The sequence below is a fragment of the Coffea eugenioides genome, chromosome 9, assembly GCF_003713205.1.
Source record: "Coffea eugenioides isolate CCC68of chromosome 9, Ceug_1.0, whole genome shotgun sequence".
Classification (NCBI taxonomy): domain Eukaryota; kingdom Viridiplantae; phylum Streptophyta; class Magnoliopsida; order Gentianales; family Rubiaceae; genus Coffea; species Coffea eugenioides.
This window is the reverse complement of record NC_040043.1, coordinates 13034021-13050590: the sequence shown is the minus strand read 5'-3', so window position 1 is coordinate 13050590 and position 16570 is coordinate 13034021. Positions and strand designations below refer to the sequence as shown.

General features: G+C 38.2%; 3 protein-coding genes across 6 annotated transcripts; 2 read left to right on the top strand and 1 right to left on the bottom strand.

The window, feature by feature from the left end:
- Positions 1–124: 124 nt before the first annotated feature.
- On the top strand, positions 125–4427 carry LOC113783583 (pentatricopeptide repeat-containing protein At5g12100, mitochondrial-like). 2 transcript variants are annotated; one of them, XM_027329768.1, is made up of 4 exons: positions 125–2675; positions 3131–3244; positions 3405–3508; positions 3643–4427. In XM_027329768.1, exon 1 carries the CDS (start codon positions 125–127, stop codon positions 2558–2560), a length of 2436 nt encoding a protein of 811 aa, XP_027185569.1. In that variant the 3' UTR covers positions 2561–2675; positions 3131–3244; positions 3405–3508; positions 3643–4427. The 2 variants fall into 2 exon arrangements, with proteins under 2 accessions (XP_027185569.1, XP_027185570.1); XM_027329769.1 differs by having other exon boundaries at positions 3621–4427.
- A 419-nt stretch (positions 4428–4846) lies between these two features.
- Positions 4847–12020, top strand: LOC113783149 (signal recognition particle subunit SRP68-like). The gene is made up of 13 exons (XM_027329211.1): positions 4847–5113; positions 5192–5258; positions 5528–5638; positions 5810–6005; positions 7346–7431; positions 7530–7725; positions 7885–7996; positions 8910–9037; positions 9183–9389; positions 9504–9613; positions 9903–10032; positions 10211–10360; positions 11522–12020. The coding sequence occupies exons 1-13, from the start codon at positions 5020–5022 to the stop codon at positions 11738–11740; spliced, it is 1806 nt and encodes a 601-aa protein (XP_027185012.1). The 5' UTR covers positions 4847–5019; the 3' UTR covers positions 11741–12020.
- Positions 12021–12063: 43 nt separating this feature from the next.
- LOC113783147 lies at positions 12064–15686 on the bottom strand. Of its 3 annotated transcripts, none has more exons than XM_027329209.1 (2): positions 15651–15686; positions 12064–14530 (listed from the first exon to the last, which is right to left on the bottom strand). In XM_027329209.1, the coding sequence occupies exon 2, from the start codon at positions 14485–14487 to the stop codon at positions 12355–12357; it is 2133 nt and encodes a 710-aa protein (XP_027185010.1). In that variant the 5' UTR covers positions 14488–14530; positions 15651–15686; the 3' UTR covers positions 12064–12354. The 3 variants fall into 3 exon arrangements, with proteins under 3 accessions (XP_027185010.1, XP_027185009.1, XP_027185011.1); XM_027329208.1 differs by lacking the exon at positions 15651–15686 and adding an exon at positions 14879–15001; XM_027329210.1 differs by lacking the exon at positions 15651–15686 and adding an exon at positions 14945–14985.
- Positions 15687–16570: the final 884 nt, after the last annotated feature.

Genomic DNA, 16570 nt, shown 5'->3' with positions numbered 1-16570 from the left:
ACTCCAAAAAAATAAATAAACAAAAAGTTGAACTGGATTTTCAAGAAATCGATTTCACTTGAATCAAATACAAAAGAAAAGGGAACAACGTTACGAGGAATGGCAAACCGTTGTCCGGAGGAAAATGGCAAAACGTCGGGTCCGTCTTCTTCTTCTTCCCTCCAAATTCCGTTCTATCCGGCAATGCAAATTCCTCTGTTCCCTCCCTTCCGCCCCGCCCCTCCACAATGAAACTGCCGCGAATGAAGCTGCCCACGCAACCGACGAAAATCTCCAGCAACACCTTCGAAAGCTTCGAATATTACTGCAACAGAACCGCACCGAAACTGCAAAGAGACTCCTCAACACTCTCATTCACTCCAATTCAGCTTCTCAACTCTACACCCTCTACTCCCTATCCTCGCCTCCTCCTACAAAACCCATCTTTTCTAGCTTTCTTTTATCGTTTTATGCCGAGTTAAAGCTCCCCGATGAGGCCACTGAGGTCTATGATTTAATCAAAAGAGACGGCAACTTTCCTTCTCTTTACGCTTTTAACCTGTTTCTTGAATCATTGGTTAGTTCTGGGAAGTATAATAAGACCCTGGAAGTGTTTTTAGATGCTGTAAATTCGGGTATTCGAGTTGATAAGTTTAGCTATGGTAAGGCTATACAATCGGCTGTGAAGTTGGGGGATTTGGAGGGAGCAGTGGAGCAAATGCGGCGCATGAGAAAATGTGGAATAAAGCCTAATGGGTTTGTTTATAATGTTGTGATCGGGGGTTTGAGTAAAGAAGGGAGAGTGGCGGATGCGCGGAAACTGTTTGATGAAATGGTTGATAGAAGAGTGTTGCCGAATAGGGTGACTTATAATACTCTCATTGATGGATATTGTAAAGCAGGGGACTTGGAGGAGGCGTTTAATATGAGGGAGAGGATGAAAAATGATAATGTGGAGGCTAATGTTGTCACATATAATACGTTGCTTGGTGGGCTTTGTAGGGCGGCAAGGATGGAGGAGGCAGGAAGAGTGTTAGAGGAAATGAAGGTTCATGGGTTTGTTCCAGATGCATTCACGTATAGCATACTGTTTGATGGGCATTTGAGGTCTGGAAATACAGATGCTTCATTGGCTTTGTATGAAGATGCTGGTCGTAGAGGGGTGCAGTTGAATGAGTATACCTACGGCGTTTTGGTTAATGGATTGTGTAAGGAAGGGAAAATGGATGAGGCCGAGGAATTAATGAAGCATTTGATGGAAAATGGGGTTGTTCCTACGAAGGTAATGTTTAATGCTATGGTTGATGGGCACTGCAGAGAAGGCAACAAAGAAAAGGTGCTTTTAACAATTGGAGAAATGGAGAAATTTGGGTTGAGGCCTGATTGGATCACATTTAATACAGTGATCAACATGTTCTGCAGAGCATCCGAGATGGATCATGCAAATGAATGGATTAAGAAGATGATTGAGAAGGGAATTAGTCCCAATCTAGAGACATATAACACCCTGATTCAGGGCTATGGGCGAAATTGTCAGTTTGAGAGGTGTTTTCAGATTCTTGAGGAAATGAAAGACAATCAAATAAATCCCAACGTTGTTACTTGTGGTTCTTTAGTAAACTCCTTATGCAAGGATGGTAGGCATCTGGAAGCTGAAGTGATACTCAGGGATATGATATGTAGAGGGGTTCTGCCAAATGCTCAAATTTACAATGTACTCATAGATGAGCATTGTAGAAGAGGAAACATAAAAGATGCATTTAGTTTACTTGATGAAATGTTGAAAAGGGAACTACCTCCAACTCTAGTGACATACAACACACTCATTAGCGGGCTCTGCAAAAGAGGGAGGGTTACAGAAGCTGAAGAGTTGGCTTTGAAAATCATAAGCATCGGTCTGCATCCTGATGTCATCACATACAATTCCTTAATATCAGGGTATTCCAAGGCAGGGAACACCTGGAAGTGTTTTGAGTTATATGAGAAGATGAAAGCATCAGGTGTTAAACCGACCTTGAGCACATACCATCCTCTAATTGCACAATGTAAAGCAGAAAAACAGGGACAGATGCTACTGGAGAAAATTGTTCAAGAAATGTCTGACATAAACCTGATTCCTGATCGAGTCCTATACAATGAGCTTCTTCATTGTTATGTAAAGCATGGAAAAGTCCAAAAAGCATTTTCTCTGCAGAGTGAAATGGTAGAAAGAGGGATTCCTCCTGATAGGATGACCTTCAATGTCTTGATCTTGGGTTGTTTCAAGGAGTGCAAGGTTGAGAAGGCCAAGGATCTTTTTGATGGCATGAGGGCTGGAGGATTGATTCCTAATGCTGATACATATAACACACTCATTGCAGGACACTGCAAGCTAAAGGATTTTGTTGGAGCATATATCTGGTACAGGGCAATGCTTGAATGTGGTCTTTACCCAACTATCACTGTTTGTAATGAGCTTCTCGCAGGTCTCAGAGAGGAAGGAAGATTGGAAGAGATCCGGATAATTTGCTCTGAGATGAGTGTTAAAGGATTGAATGAGTGGAGCATGAGTGAGGACTTTCCTGCTGCTACTGAAGTGTAATATAGGAATGCTCTGCGCCGCTCCATCTTTTTGAATCAAGTATTAGAGAAGGAACCAATTATGCAGATCGTCATGATTGTGATGCTCTCATCCATAAGAGTATAAGTTCTCAAGGGTAATTAACTACATTTTTTAGATTAGTTATCTGCTATCAAATTTGTCCAATCGAGATCAGATTGCAGGAAGTTGGATAGGTTGAGTACCTGTCATGTTTCTTTACAATTAGTATGATACCTCCTGTTACTGTACCTGACTTTTATACAAATAAGTATTCACTCCATTGCTTGCAGACTGCATGGGCCCTTTTAGGGTTGACATGCCCCATTGGATGTTTCAAGATATTTACATACTGCAGTTTAAAATGTTCTCCCAAATAAATTAGATGCAGTTACAGGATCGAGGTGAAAGATTATAGGTACACTATCATGAAAATAGCTGTTAAAAGACTGAGAATAGTCAATTAATTACTTCTTCAGATAAATCTAAAGTGTCACATCCTCGATGTTGTGTTTGCATTATTCTTTAAGAATGGTTGACTAATTTTGGTTTCCATCATTCTTAATTTTTCAGAGGATGCTGAACTCACTCCTTGGAGGCTGAGCTGGAGAATATACTGGACTAATCAATTTGTGGCAACATAGCAAATGGACACTGTACTTGGTTGGCTTTCTACTTAATATCCAGGTTATCTTGTGAGATTTTTGTTGACATATACACAGGTTTCCTTTACATATTAGACATGTTATAGTCCATTGAAAATGAACAGAGTGTCAGCAAATTGCTGACTAGCCATGGCTTTTTAGGTTGTCATTGATGATGCTTAAACCTGTGAATTTCTATGCAGCCAGAGAAGTCTTACTCAACACAGGAACTTTGCCATCTTCTAGGAACTGTAATTGTGAAGAAGGCACGGGTGCAATCTATATTGGGTGGGTCCTACTGTCATAGGTATGGTAAATACTAGAAAATTTTTTGTTACTTTCTATACGAATGTCACATGTGCACACAGTGTGTAAACAAACTACTGACTCGAATTATTGGCTCTGCATGACTTTAATAGTCATTTTCCCATTTACTAGCAGGGTCAAGCTCTATTACTACATGTTTGAGAGACCTCATATGTAGGTGATATGCTCTAGCAAGGCATCCCCAAAATATGCGAGTGAGAATTAGTTCACTGTGAGGATTTGGAGCTTTTCAGGGTGGTTTTTTTTTCCAATTGGATGAAGGTATATTTGCCTTCTGTAATTTGCAAAAGTTTGAAGGGATTTTTTTAATTGCTGGGAAGGAGCACATTCAGCTTGCTTGCAATTTACGATGACTAATATGTAAGGATAGAACAAAGCAGAGTTCAGTGAATCCAGATTAGATATTGACAAGGTTGCACATAAAGCCACTCAGGAACAGTGAGAATACAACACGAGGAGTTGAGCGTAGTGGAAATGGAACATATTGAGGTTTGCATCAAGATGAACTCTGCTGCAACAATCTGTCCAATTAAGAACAAGTTAGGATATGGGACAATTGCAAGTAACTGGCCTGGGGAGATTGTAGCAAGCTGGGCAACATCAGAAGCAAGTGAAGGCAGCAAGGATGCTGCAGAAGCTGAAGCTAGCAAATATGATTAACCAAAGCCATTAGTTTACAATTACTAATCTGATGCTAAAGCTGCAAATATAGCCAAAGATATATTGGTCTTGAGCCCTCTGTTTTGTATGTGGTTCTTTTCTCAGATTAACTTGCAAGGAAATGATACTGGTAGCAAATTGGCAAAATTTGCCATTGGAGGGATAGAAAACATTACCGTGTCTTTGTAAAGTAGCACAGTGTGGAACTTGGAAGTGGGTAGTACCCATTATATTGTGAAACTAAGGATACTCTTGGAAGTGTTAAGGTTTGCTATTGGTCCTAATTTTTATGTCATCACCAGCCTCAAACATTTTGAAACTCTTAGGTTTTAACAGAAACTACAAAGTTAAGAAAAAAAAATAACTCCACAGAGCAATGGAAAGTAGTAATGCAGAAAAAATCCCTTAAAACCCAACAAGATAAATAAATAAATAAAATGAAGAAACTAGTTGTGGATACTAAATTCATATAAATGATGGACGAAATTAGTAAGCTATGATAAATTTAACAATGACCCCTAGGCTTTAAGTCTGTTGTCCACGTACCCATAAACAATTTGAATTACACATTAGACTCCAGTACTTGTCATAATCCATTAAACAGTAGACAACGCAGAGGAGACTAGGATTTTTATGTCGAGACCAAACAGGCTTCATTTACGTTCACTCAGCGACTAAACCAGAAAACCCCGCCGCCGGCAGTGTGCCACAAGCCAGGGGCATTTTGGACATCTTCAGAATCTTTCAAGCCACCTACATTCAAGCTGTCGGGCTAATTCCGATAAAGACGACGCCAAATTTAAGATCTGACGGAGATTTCACATTAACGATATGGCCAAAGAGAACAACTCCTCCGCTATGGATGTGGACAACCAGAATTCGGAATCCGTTGATCAGATTAATAGCCCTAGGTTCTCTATCAATGGTAATTTACTCTCCCATAAAGCTCTAGACAGCTAATTTTGAGGTGATAATTTAGTTTTTTTTTTTGGTGAATTTACAGTTTTGCAGCTCTTGAAATCCGCTCAGATGCAGCATGGATTGCGGTTTGGCGATTACGCTCGTTACCGGTATAACCTACGCTTGTACACTTATGGTATATGTTTATGAGTAATTTGGTACGATGAAGTTCCGGGAAGTAGGTTTAATTTTTGTAAGAAATGCCGTTTGATATTGTTTTTACCAGTATATAAGCGTAAGTGTGCTCTATATAGGTTTATGAGGGAATTTATGACATTGATCATTAGAGGTGGCAGGGTTAAATTTGTGAAAAATGTGGTGTGATAGAGTTGTACTATTGAGGGAATGTGAAATTGACCAGTTTTTGCAAATTTTTTAGGAGGTACTGTACTGCTCGGCTCAGGAGATTGTACAAGTCGTTGAAATTCACGCATGGCCGTGGTAAATATAGTAAAAGGGCGATTACAGCTTCTATGGTCACTGAAGTGAGGTAATAGATTGCCAAGACCAATGGTTGAATTTGATTGACATTACAGTTGGTAAATGTTTTAATTTCGCTTTTGCTATTTGAAGAACAAATATGCTGTTTTGTCTCTCATTAATAATTTCTTAATGGTCGTTAATCTATCCTGATTCTGCGTGGTGGTTGGGGACACTGTAGGTATCTTCATGTGGTTCTTTATACAGCAGAAAGAGCTTGGAGCCATGCTATGGAAAAGAAAACGCTGCCAGATGGTCCAAATGCACGTCAGCGTGGCTATCTGATTGGTAGGCTGCGAAAAGCAGTCAAATGGGCTACTTTGTTTCAAGACTTGTGTTCCATTAAGGGAGATTCTAGGACATCTTTGGAAGCAGAGGTGTGCTGATTAATTCATCATTTTGCACTGCTGCTGTGCCCTGTATACAAATAATCTAATTATTTCTAACAGACTCTTTCAGGAATTTTTTGTTTTATTCGGTTCACTGTATTTCCTTTCACTTGTGGGCAAGGATGGCAATAGGGCCCGTGGTTTTTGGAGGAAGGCGGGGGGGGAAGGCGGGGGATCCCTCCCCCTTCCCCAGCCCCGTGTTCTAAAATCTCCCCCCACTCCTGCCCCGTCCCCCGCTTCCCTTACCCTTGCCATGCCCCACCCCACTCCATAGTGGTTGGCTAATTATAATTTTTATTTGGACATTATTTGTCCACGTATATAACATCAATAACAACCTCATAAATCATTCTTTTAGATATTATTGATATTTTAAAATTTATTTTATTGACATTATGATATTTTTAGTTCTCAAATTATAATATATTTGCATATATTATTGATGTGTGGTTGTAATGTGTATGTTATATATGTATAAAATTAGCTATAGATACTTACATTTTTTCAAAATTTATTTAGTGGTGGAGGTCCTCCCCCATCACCTGCCCCATTTAAAACAGGGGGAGAAAAATCCCCTCCACCCTTGCTTCACTCCCCTCGGGAAGCCGCTCCTGTTGCCATCCCTAGTTGTGGTGTTGCTAGAATCATGAGAGATAACCTGCTTAGATGCTTTTAATAAGTAAACTTCATAGTCTGCTACTAATTTTCTTCCTTTGACCGTTCTTTTCTTGTTACAAGTGGTTTAGGTAGAAGTTTACATTCGATAACTGTAGCCAGCACATATCAAACTAGGTATTTACGAATAATTCAGATTTAGTGCTTGGATTAGTTTAGATGATATGGTGGAGAATCTATCACTTTATGATCTCTAAGCAACTATTTATGTTAAGATAAAGTTAATTTCTATGGATGGTTTGGATTCATCTCCAATCACTGCAATTAAAACCAACGATATAGTTTACAATACAGTCATACTTAGTGGAAGTTGGCTTATGCAATCAATGCCGACAATTCAGTTGTTTCTTACTGTCTTTCCTTTCCTTTTTTAGTCGTTTTCATTAAAAGCATCAGATGAACTATTAACTAGTTCTAGACGTACATGCAAGCTGTAAAAACAATTCTCACTTAGCAATCGATGTGCTCTTCAACTCTTTTCTCAGATGGACATTTTGAAGATTTTGTTGCCATTTTCTGTTTCCATTTGCTTAGTGGTGGAGTTTCAGCCTGTCAATGTTGTTGACTTGGCAATTTCTTCACACTGTTGCTTGTAACTTTTGCATGCAAGTAATATTCTCTGTACTGAGAAACTATCAATTCTTAAACTGCAGGCCTATGCAGCTTATATGAGGGGAAATTTGTTATTTGAACAAGATCAGAATTGGGAAGTTGCACTGAAGAGTTTCAAAAGTGCCAGGTACTAAATGTTTAGTATGGTTGTTTCTCCTTTAAATATCCAAGATGTTGCTTGAAGTGTACAGTTCCCTTGTTGGCTAACTTAGTTACTTTCTTTAGGGCTGTTTATGAGGAACTTGGGAAATATGGAGACCTTGAGAACCAAGTTTTGTGCCGTGAGCGGGTTGAGGAATTAGAACCTAGCATAAGATACTGCTTACACAAAATTGGCGAGTCAAATTTACAAACTTCTGAATTGTTACGCATAGGTGAAATGGAAGGACCTGCTTTGGACCTGTTTAGAGCAAAGTTGGAGGTGAGTCTTAAATAATAGAATTCAGGAGTTAGGTGATTAATGAGGTGTGTGGCTATACTATTGGTAGAATCATATTCCACAACTTTTGTCATGACAACTTGGAAACATGAATTTCTCAGCTTAGTATCTAATTATAACTGCATTTTCTTGGATCAAAAGGCTGTTATGTCTGAGGCTAGGTCCCAGCAGGCTGCATCAATGACAGAATTCCATTGGCTTGGGCACCGATTTCCAATATCAAACGCAAAAACAAGGGTGTCCATACTGAAAGGTTAGTAATGAATCATGACATAATTAAGTCATAGTGGTTTCTGAGCAAAATGGATACTTAAGTTTTTCTTCCTTGTATCTGCTTTTTGCAACTGCATTGCCACTTTTTGGGTTGACTCTAGAAGCTGGAATTGTTTGCTTGACAGCTTTTTTAGTTTAGCTGGAAATTCAAATTTAGACAGCATGTTCTCTGTTGTATTTTTCCAAGAATAGTTTTGGGACAGTTATTTTTATTTGGAAATCACCATTTAAATAACATTTAAAAAGTTTAATGGTTTTAATGTGTAATCAGAATATTAGCATTGCAGAAGTTGCTCATTTAAGGTTTGCTGCTTATATAAGTTGTGCTTCTGAAGTAAGTTCATCAGGTCATACAGAGGAACGTGTTAAAGACTGGCATTTGGCCTTTCTAGGTTGAACTTTGTAATGAATTGTGTAATGCCCTCACTGCATTGGTGTAATTAGATAGACATGTTTCTATCTCTAATGCTACATCATAAACTCATTCACAGAAAATTTTCTGCTATTGACTGATTTCTTTCTGGGTTAAGTACCTTGATTTCAATCAGAACGCCAACATAGAGGATGCTGCCTAGAAATCAAAATAAATTCTGGGAGTCCCTTCCATGTACTTTGTGGCTTGATTGCTCCAAAATAAGTTATTCTTAAGTGAATCTCAATTCTAAATTGGATTCTCGATGTTTCTGAAAGCTTTTCTGCTCCTTTCATTTTGTATTGCCAACATTAAACAGATTGATAAAAACCAACAGGATGTTGATTTCCTATGTAATCTGATATCACCTTATGCATCCGCTTTCTTAGCCATTTTATGTTCATTGAGTTGATTAGTACTTTCTATAGCTTTATCATCCAGTCTGAAGGTTTTTCCTTTCTTATGATGCGAACTTGATCAGCTCAGGAACTGGAGAAGGACATTCATGGCCCAAAAGCAGACTCTCTTCCGGCAGATAAAAGACTTGCCACATTTGACAAAATATTTGCTGCATATAATGAAGCCAGAAGCTGCATTCGCAATGATTTGGTGAGAAGCATGAGATTCCCATTTTTTTTTATTCTGTGTAATCAAGTACTTTGTCATCTTAGTGCACTTTTTGCTATTAGGAACAATGATATGTTTTTTTCCTTCCTTCCGGATTTACTGATTTTCACATTATGCTCTCTTTTAGGCTAGTGCAGGAAATTCTGAAAGCATGAAAGATGATCTTAGTGGCCTTGATAAAGCTATTGGTGCTGTTTTAGGACAGCGAACCATCGAAAGGAACCAGTTATTGGTTAGCATTGCTATAAGCAAACTCAATAAGGTCCGTGATGATAAGAATGAAAAAGTTACCAAGCCTGAAGAGCTTGTCCGACTATATGACCTTTTGTTACAGGTGATTACCCATAATTCATATAGCTAGCTTTTTGCAATCTTTTTGTGCATGTAGCAATAGTAGTAGGCATACTTGTAAGTGTCAAAATTTAGTAACTGCTCTTCCAACTGGCAGAATGCTGCTGATCTTTCTGATTTAGTTAGCTCTGGAAGAGATAGAAAGCCAGAAGAGTTGGCTTTTGCTGAAGAGTGTGAGCTCAAAAGTTTGGTTTTCAGAGCTGAAAGGTTCGGTTTATGTCACTGTATTTTCTTTTTTTTGGCTGTTTGTTTCTTTTGTCTCTTACAGGCTTTCACTTCACTCTTTTCTTGTGAATGTATAAGTTGGCTGTAGGTTTATTTTATTGTCTAAAAGTCTTGTCTTCTCTTAACTTATCCTGTCAAATAAATGTATATTCTTAAGTTTGCTTTTTTTATTCTACTTTTCTATTGTTACCATGAAAATTGGTTCAAGGTGTTAGGATTGAGAATGTTTTGATTGTTCAACATGATGACCTTGCTCTCAATTTGTTGGCAGGTGTTTCTATTTAGCCAAATCCTATAGTTTGGCTGGAAAGAGAACAGAAGCCTATGCTTTGTACTGCAAAGTTCGCTTTCTAGCTGATACAGCCCTTAAAGAGCTTCAAAATTTGAAGACAGCTGATCAGGTGTGCATACTTTCCTCTATGGCTGATTTGGTTAATTTAAACATAGTCATAACCAAAGGGCCATCTTTTATTTTTCTTTTATGAAATTTCAGGTTTATGGCAGCTTGTTCTTCCATGTCTACTCACGTGTTGACTGCTTTGTTTGTCTCTTTATTTTTGTCCATTTTCTTTGTATCAGGCTGTGATAAAGGAGTTGCAGACACTGCAAAAAGAAAGTAGATCAAACAGCTGTATAGAGCATGCATTAGCCATCATGGAGGAAGAGCAGGCTCCAGAAAAGCTATCACAAAAGATTTCAACTATATCATTGACTGGAAAGGATAAGAAGGTTTGTGCCCCATTTAACTTTAGGTCCTGGACTTGTTCATCTAGAAGGAAATTAAATGCATCAATCATAGTTGGAGCATGTAAAGTATGATGCTATTATTAATTTCCCCATTATGCTGATGTGGCTTCATTAGATTTCACTTTCTTTTAAGCTGGCCATGTGTTAATGGTTTTTGAATATCTCAAATTATGCATTTTTTTAGCCCTTCAAGTTAATGGTTTTCTTCTAGATATTGATGTTAAAAATTTGCACATTTGTTTACATTGCTTTATACACTTTACGTATATGTTTCTTAGCTACATAATAGGTGAAGGCATTCAGATTTGCTTACATGTTACTTACACTCTATTCCTCGAGTTTTTTTGGTATATGATTAATTCATGCAACTAAAAGCATGGTTTTATTTTGAGATTTGTGGATAAACTGTTGCATGGACCCTCTGTAGTCATAGTACTTTGCGTGGTCCTAGAGATCAGCTTTATGCATGTTCACCATTCACACTTTGAAAGTCATCTTATAGTGCTGATCCACAAGGATTCTCTGAATAAACTGGCCATAGAATTTGTGGATCAAAAACCATGCATTAATTTCTTCTGCTGGAATATTTCCTAGTACTGAAATTTTCGTGCTTCCAGTAGAATATGATAAACGACACCACTGTGATGCTTTGCCTATATGTGCCATCTGTGATGGAACTTCTTTTAGGTCAAGTCCTTATTTACAATGCTTAGTTGGTGGAACATACTTTGTTGGACCATGAATACATGTGCATTGTTATCTTTTACTTTTTTCTCAAAGCCGGTCCTCCTTTTGGATTTTCTTTATGTAGCCATGTATTCAACACAGTTTATCCTTCCTTTGTGATTATTTGAAGAACACAGGCTATTTTGCTCCTCATCTTGTGTGCATAATTTTTTGTTTTCCCTTTGTTTACTTCTCTTCCTTTCCAAAGTTGCTTCTGTTTTAGGCACAAGTTGGTAATATTTTAACGCATTTTGAGCTGGGATTTGTCTCTGTTTTTAATGTTTAAAATGGTTGCAAATTAGTCTAGTTTAACTTTTTAAATGCATAGCTGAAGCGCACTTCTTTAAGCACGTCTCAATCACGCTTCTGTAGTATTATGGCTTAACCTTTTACTGGATGTTGATTCTGTTGTTTCAGTTGGAGAAATTTCTTATGGACAACCTGGATGTGTATGAATCAGCAGTGGATGCCAGTGTCAAGTCAATGTCACGTATTGAGCGCTTCCCACCTTCATTCCAGGCAGCTGCTCGGAGTCCAATAGTTCTTGACCTGGCATATAATCTAATAGAATGCCCATCACTGGAGAACAGGACAAAGAAGGACAAGAAAAGCTTTTTAGGTAGACTTTGGAGATGAGTAGGTTTATTGCGGAGTATTTTTTTTGTTTTGCGAGTTTTTATATCCATCCAGTGAGTGATACTCGTGAAAGATTGACCATTCAGCGACGATGAGTTGTGGCAACTTTTGTGGCACTCGGAAAAGATTCAAATCGCCATCAAAATTTTGGCTCTCTAGATTCTGTAAAACAATAGATGGTACTTCGAATTGAATTACAATAATAATTTGCGAATTTTGTAATTTAATTGGTTACGTGGCAAATCAAGGAAAATGACCGAGTGAGATTTGGAGACTTTAATTTGCAAATGTGTCTTGATCTCAAATTGCACGTTTTTTTGGTTTTCTGCATTCTAGAACAGTATTGAAACAAGATTATGCCGTCACCTGAAACCTTGGATAAAAAACACAAATCAAGATTTCAATAGCAGTTTGGCACACAAAGCTTGAAAGAAAAAAAAGGAAAGCGTTTTCTCCATCAGGAACAACGAATGCAAAGATTATGCGGTAGTTGAGTTCTGAATCTTAACACCAAGTTTTCACTGCAAAATGGCAATCAACTTCGTTTTCAGAAGCCTTCAAACTATTCAACCTGGCCCTTTCACACTTCACCTCTCCATCCAGCAAATTAATTTTCATGCCAGCTTTCTCCGTTTTGGAGGCAAACAGTTGGGTTCTAAATGTAAAGAACTCTCTGAAATGCCATAATCTCCAACACCAGGGACTTTACAAAAAGGAATCCTGTGGGAAAAACTATGGACCTCACCTCTCGAAATTTCACAAATCATTTCAAAGCCGTCCAGCTGCAGCCGCTGAAAAAAAGTGAAGCAGCCCTTCACTTCACCCAGCCTAGCTACCACAATCTTCTCTCTTTCTGAGAAGTCTGATAGAACTTCAACAATCCAATACTCACAACTTTCTAGATCAGAAAGCTTCCACTCACAGTTCCACCTTTGGTACATAGCCCAAATCTCGCCTTTCGCAGGATAAATCACGTAGCCAGGCATAGTTTTCCCAACCTTGACTACATGTGATAACTGCGAAATTTTCATACCCATGATTACGTCTCCAACGCTAAATGCTCCACATGCGATAGGTAAACTCTTCTGCCACCAATTATTATCCAAGTCAGGTTCAGGTTCAGGTTCCAAAAATTTAACAAGTACTTGGGTTCTTGAGAACACGTTGTGTATAACCACATACTGCCGAGGCATTTTATCTCTTCCACAGTAGACAGCCCAAACCTGACCTGTCAAACTAGAAAGATTTGGGCTTTTTCTCTCCGACATTATTGCATCATCTGCTTTACCACCTGACTCCTCCATCTTCCACATATCTGCCTCGTCTGGTTTTCCTCTCATATCATTTGGCAATGCTAACTGGTCAACCTCCAACATCCCACTGACTACTCCATCAATCTCTTCTCCAGTTAACCTATATGCCAGAACCTTGTGGGATAGGGCGTATAACATGCGTGGAAGGACGCGAATAGTGATGGAAAAGCCTCCTCCTGTTTCCCTCTGAAAAATGCTCCTGAAACCTGGAACCTTCACCAAATACGTGCAGTCAAATCCAGTATATGTTGAAAAATCTGAGAGAATTTCAACCAATCTATAGTTGCAACTATTTGTAACTTCAGGATTGTAGGACCATTCTTCGAGGTTCCAATCCTCATAAACCGCCCAAACCTCACCTTTCTGTGGATACATGTCAAACTGTTGTGCTGCCACTTCAGTAGTCAGAGAGCATTTGTAGGAGAACTGCAAAGGTGCAATTACATGTTCCCCCGACTCCAAGTCCAGTCGAAAATATCCACATCCAACAGGTAGCCCGGCCTCACACCATCTTCTCTCTGCATTAGTAACTGGAATTGGTTTCAGCCACATCACAGTAACTGTAGACATAGACCTGGCGATAATTTGAGCATATCGGCGATTTTGATGTTCATTTGATTGATGGTGTGTCGCCCATATTTGGCCTATTGCCATATTATCTACTTCTCTGTCATCATCGAAGTTGTAGATATCCTGATAAAGCACTTCATGGGCCATATTTCTGGAAGAGGATGGATGATCCCTTGAAACAGCATGGTTCTGTTCTGATAGAGTGTTCACGTCAAGCATAACTTCTGCCATATCTCCTTCGGAAGTATTACTGGTAGAATTTGACCAAGCTCCTCCATTTCTCATTAGATGCATGCCCGTTGTCAAACAATCCTGACTCCTTGTCCCCAGGTTTTCTAAAGATACATTTTGACAATCACCAGAGGCTAGAGCAGACATTCCTCCCTTCATTTCAGACAATTCAGAGGAAATTGTTGCTTCTAGAGGAGGTGATTCATAATTTTCCCAGGCAGTGCTACGTTGCAAATTGAATTCAGAACGCTTTTGATTGTCAGAAAGCACAAAGAAAGCATCCTCTATGAGTTTAAGAGCCACATCTGTACCTGGGAAGTTATGCTTCAAAGGTTGCAGCATGTTTCTAAGTTTCTGATACTGATGCTTTATGTCAAATGTCTTGGCTGATGGCACAAGTTGAAGGACCCAGTAGTAGTCAATCTCACAACCTGGAAAGTTGATATTGGCAGCTGATAGGATTTCACATACAGTCTGCTTAGGAACAATTTCACCAAGCGGAAAAAGATTACGGGCTCTTTGCAAAGTATCCCTTGCACCAGCATAGTCTTCATTATGAATCATGTTCTCCACTTTCTCCTTTACACGAAGAGCCTCCAATTCTCTGTTATACTCCTCTATCCTGCTCATCATGTTTCATGTTCCCAGAGTCATGAAATTTCTCGAATTGATGCTCCTAATGTGCCAAGAAGCACGATTGATTATCACTTAGCGATGCAGATTAAGTGAAGCTAATTCAAAAGGAGGCAAGGAATGACGGAACTAAGGAAGTATTCACAGTTTAACACACATAAATGTTCAAAGAGATGAACTCCACAATGACATTAGCAGTGACAAATGCACTGTAGTTAGGCAGCAATTTCTTTGAAAGTTATTTTATGCTTGGAAGGATAAGAGTGGCTTTTCAACCAAACTCACATGTAAAGTCTAACAAATGAGATACATATTGCATGGAACTCAGACAAAAATTTACAGAAATTCGAGATTTGAAAGTCTTTCTATGGTAAAATAAGGACTAAAGTACCTAAATATCACATCCAAATTCAGCAGATCACAATCCCTCACTAGTAAGCCTTTGACAATATGTTACCAGTTAAATTTATGAGCCAGCTTTCTGAAGTTTTGCATTCCCTACGTAACCTCCATAGCCTCTGAGAATGAAATGGAAATCCCATGAGGTTTTAACGACACGAAAAGAAAGATCTAAATAGAAAAGTAATGAATTTATAAAAAATGCAAAGCAACCAATGAATGCCGCCAAAGAACCAAAGGCCAAGGTGATAAAGCCATCCAATTTGACAATTCCCCAGCATGGTAAAATCCATCAAACATCCTGACTAAAGGCCCTCTCATAATAACAATTACTAGTATATAATAATACTCAAATTCCTTTAACTGGGCAAGCATGCATTTTTTTTTCTGCAAAATTTTCCTTTTTTACAATAAATCAACCCCGTTAAAGAACATGGAGAAATAACGTCAGTATTCATCTTCAATCAGTAAAATAAAGCAAGCACCTTTTTATGATCAAGAAACAGCAAAAGTTCAAATTTTTAAACCGAAGCAGAACGTTAGAACCACCAGAAAATACAAAAACAAGCATTGCCCTCACGTAAATCTTCTGGTTCTTCCAAAATAAAAGTTCGACACAAAAATCCCATTAGCATTACAACTAAAAGCTTGCAGCTTTAAGTTTTTCGTACAGCAAAATGCAAGAATGAGCATTTGCATGCATATATGCGACTGTGTTAAAAAGTAAAGATGAGGAAATGAAATTTATGTCTGAAAAGACTAACCTATCAGAAGAAGCTAAAGGTTACTGGATTGATATTTGAGATGAAAAGAAGATGTGAAAAAGCAGAGATTTTTGTTTTCTGGGGTCGGAAAGAATGAACGTCAATTGGCTTCTTGTACCTTTCTCATGAACCAGTCTACCATTACAGCATTCCCATTACTACACATACCACTTACCCCTGCCAGCTTTTTTTTTTTAAAATTTTTTTTCATGGTACGAAAGCAAAAAATCAATGAAAAACAGAAGAAGGAGATTTGCTTCCCAGAATAATCTAAAAAGTTTTCCATCGTTTATCCAACATCAAATAGTCCATTAGCTTATAAATAGTGCGTTATGAATGGTGCTGTGTACTTATGTACTAGATTGCATCTTTGGAAATTTTATATACGAGAATAGTCATAGACAATTAAAGCAAAGTTTAGTGAAAATAGTTTTGACTACTGGCGTAGTAGATTACCAGTAATTCTCCAATTTGCAGCTTTGGAATTTAAGATTAATATCAGTGCCTTTTGTATAGCAATTAGTGGGTATGTGGGTACTTCTTTTATAGCGCTTCCCATCCTATCCCATGTATGGTACTATGAAATTGTGAATTGTTGACGGATTGGATGATTTGCATTTTGCAAAATTTAAAAAAAAAATTTCATGATTGATTTCATTTTCTAGTCTATTTTGATACCACTTGCAAGTTGACAATCATTGAACGAATTGATGGATGGCTGCCATTGAATGCCTTGTCTGACCAGATTAAATTGAAAACGATGGAAATCTCGCAAATACATATTATTGTTGGTATCTAATCCGAATTTAAGGTTAACTTCGATCTTGGACATCAAAGCAAAAGCAAATTCTTTAAAAAGAACAGCATGAATTTCTCCAAATATCATATATTCTTTAAAGAATTGTATTGTGATTCATATC

Coding starts and splice junctions, on each gene's coding strand:
- LOC113783583 (XM_027329768.1), top strand. CDS start 125: ATGGCAAAACGTCGGGTCCGTCTTCTTCTTCTTCCCTCCAAATTCCGT.
- LOC113783149 (XM_027329211.1), top strand. CDS start 5,020: ATGGCCAAAGAGAACAACTCCTCCGCTATGGATGTGGACAACCAGAAT. Junction 5,259..5,527: donor GGCGATTACGCTCGTTACCG/GTATAACCTACG, acceptor CAAATTTTTTAG/GAGGTACTGTACTGCTCGGC. Junction 10,361..11,521: donor TGACTGGAAAGGATAAGAAG/GTTTGTGCCCCA, acceptor CTGTTGTTTCAG/TTGGAGAAATTTCTTATGGA.
- LOC113783147 (XM_027329209.1), bottom strand. CDS start 14,487: ATGATGAGCAGGATAGAGGAGTATAACAGAGAATTGGAGGCTCTTCGT.